The following is a 1,988-nucleotide window of genomic DNA, read 5'->3' on the forward strand; positions in this document are numbered from 1 at the left end:
AGAGTTCCTGCTTGCTAAAATGCAAGAAATTGATAGAGAAACTCAAAGTGTAATGAACATGAAACCTGCTTCCCAAGCACCACTCATAAACACAGCAAGAAAATCTGATTTCCTAGAGAAAAAAGAAAAAAATAATCAATTCTTTGAGATTCCTGGGAAGGTTACTAATGGATTTCCTGTAGCTGACAGCCAGGATGATGCCACAAGTGCGCAAGGGCAGAGGCAACGAAATCTAAGGACCTTAGATTTAAGTAGTGAGTTAACATTTGGTAGTTATGTACCTTCCTTTGGGAAAGGATCAAGGAGACCAAGTTGGCTTACTCAAAAAAATGACAACTTAGAAGAAAATGTTAAGGAAAATGCAGATTTCAATACTAAGAAAGAAAAGAAGTCCGTTTTAATGGAACAACTCTTTGGAAGCAGTGCCAATACCATCCTTCTTTCTAAAAATAACAATACAACACCTTTTGACATAGATTGGGACTCTGGCAATACTCTTCTTGTTGATAAAAACAATAAAGTCAAAGTAAAAGAAGACAATGAACCTTTTGGTAAAGGAAGAAACCTTATCAGACACCATTTGCAGCACACTACAAACAAGGCAGGAATTAATACCCTTGGTTCTTTAGAAGATGAAATTGAAGAAGTAATCTTACATTGATCATATTTTTTTTTAATGTTTCCTATGTAAATACTGAAAAAAATATTTTCATGTAGTATTTATTAGATACAGATTTGAAACATTTCACATATATTGTAAAGCCTTATGAAGGATTAATTTACATAAATGGATATATGTATAGAGGAAAGATGGACTTTGATAGAACAGCCTAACCTAGGTGCAGGAGATTTCTTTGGAAGTGTAATATCAAAATACAGACCTTGGAGATCTGGCAGTGATTCTTTTGTCAGAACGACAGGGAGGGTGTCCTGAGGGACTTTGGTCGATGGGATAGGCGCTGGCTGGCTGCTTCAGTCATCAGAGAAGACACTTTTGCCCCGGCTTGGGCTCAAGACCGACTGTCACTGTTGCCGCGTGGCACCAGCTGACTGGGCTCAGGGTCCAAGAGGCTGGGTAGCGCAGAGCTGGTGGGAACGCCACAGGGATGGAAGGACTGGCAGAGGCTTACAGTGACCTGCGCCCTTTGCTCAACGCTCTCTCACACATCATTCATGCTCCCTCTCACTCTCCCTCTTGTGCGCTCACTCTCTTCCCCACATCCCTCTCTCTCTCTCCTTTTGCTTTCTATCACCTTCTCTGTCTTGCCATTGCTCTCTACATTTTTAAGACTTACTGATGTGTAATGGAATGTCAAGTAAAATCAGGCTTCTCACAGGGAAGCATTATTATTTATTGCAGAATGCATTGGCTAAGAAGGCGGCAAGCTTTTCTGTGGCAGCCCTGGCATTCAGGGCAGCTACTAGATGAGCAGCTCTGACTAGCCAGCATAGGAAATGTTGGGGTTTTTTACCTGTAAGCTGCTTGCAGTACACTGCTTTTCACTTGGAGCACTTCTTTTAGGCCTCAGATATTTTCTTTCTTAGGCATCCGGAGAGACTCTTAACTGTGTCAGGAGAAGGGATGTGTAATACCAGTGTCATGAAATGAGAGAGAAGAGACGTATCTAGCACAAAGGCTCGGGAGAAATGGAAGAGAATATTCTGCACTACAATCATGTTATCTCAACATCAACAGAAACACAATTAACTCAGGAACAGCCGATCTCTCTCCTGCATACATTTTCTGTAGACCTTACTACCAAGTTTGTCTAACGCTTCTCATATATTCAGGTTGTATTTATTATATAATGCCATTTTTTTGTAATTTCTGAATTTTCTATGTAAAATTCCAATCATTACTAAGTAATTTTTAACAAAATGGTTTTATTAAATGACTTGAGTAAAATTTGTGTGCGTAGATCATCTTTAACATGAAGTTCTGACTTTTTGTGTATCATGTCTCACACAGCATCCTTGCTGATAAATTG

General features: G+C 39.6%; 1 protein-coding gene across 1 annotated transcript in view; it reads left to right on the top strand.

The window, feature by feature from the left end:
- Window positions 1-661, top strand: part of LOC104528802 (lebercilin-like) — a gene marked incomplete at its 5' end in the record, with an annotated part of 8,199 nt that extends 7,538 nt beyond the window's left edge. Inside the window, 1 exon segment of the mRNA XM_010172923.1 lies at window positions 1-661. This exon segment is cut by the window's left edge and continues 17 nt beyond it. Within this exon segment, the coding sequence (XP_010171225.1) occupies window positions 1-661 (661 nt within the window).
- Window positions 662-1,988: the final 1,327 nt, after the last annotated feature.

The sequence above is a fragment of the Antrostomus carolinensis genome, unplaced genomic scaffold (assembly GCF_000700745.2).
Source record: "Antrostomus carolinensis isolate BGI_N321 unplaced genomic scaffold, ASM70074v2 scaffold51987, whole genome shotgun sequence".
In the NCBI taxonomy this organism is placed as follows: Eukaryota; Metazoa; Chordata; class Aves; order Caprimulgiformes; family Caprimulgidae; genus Antrostomus; species Antrostomus carolinensis.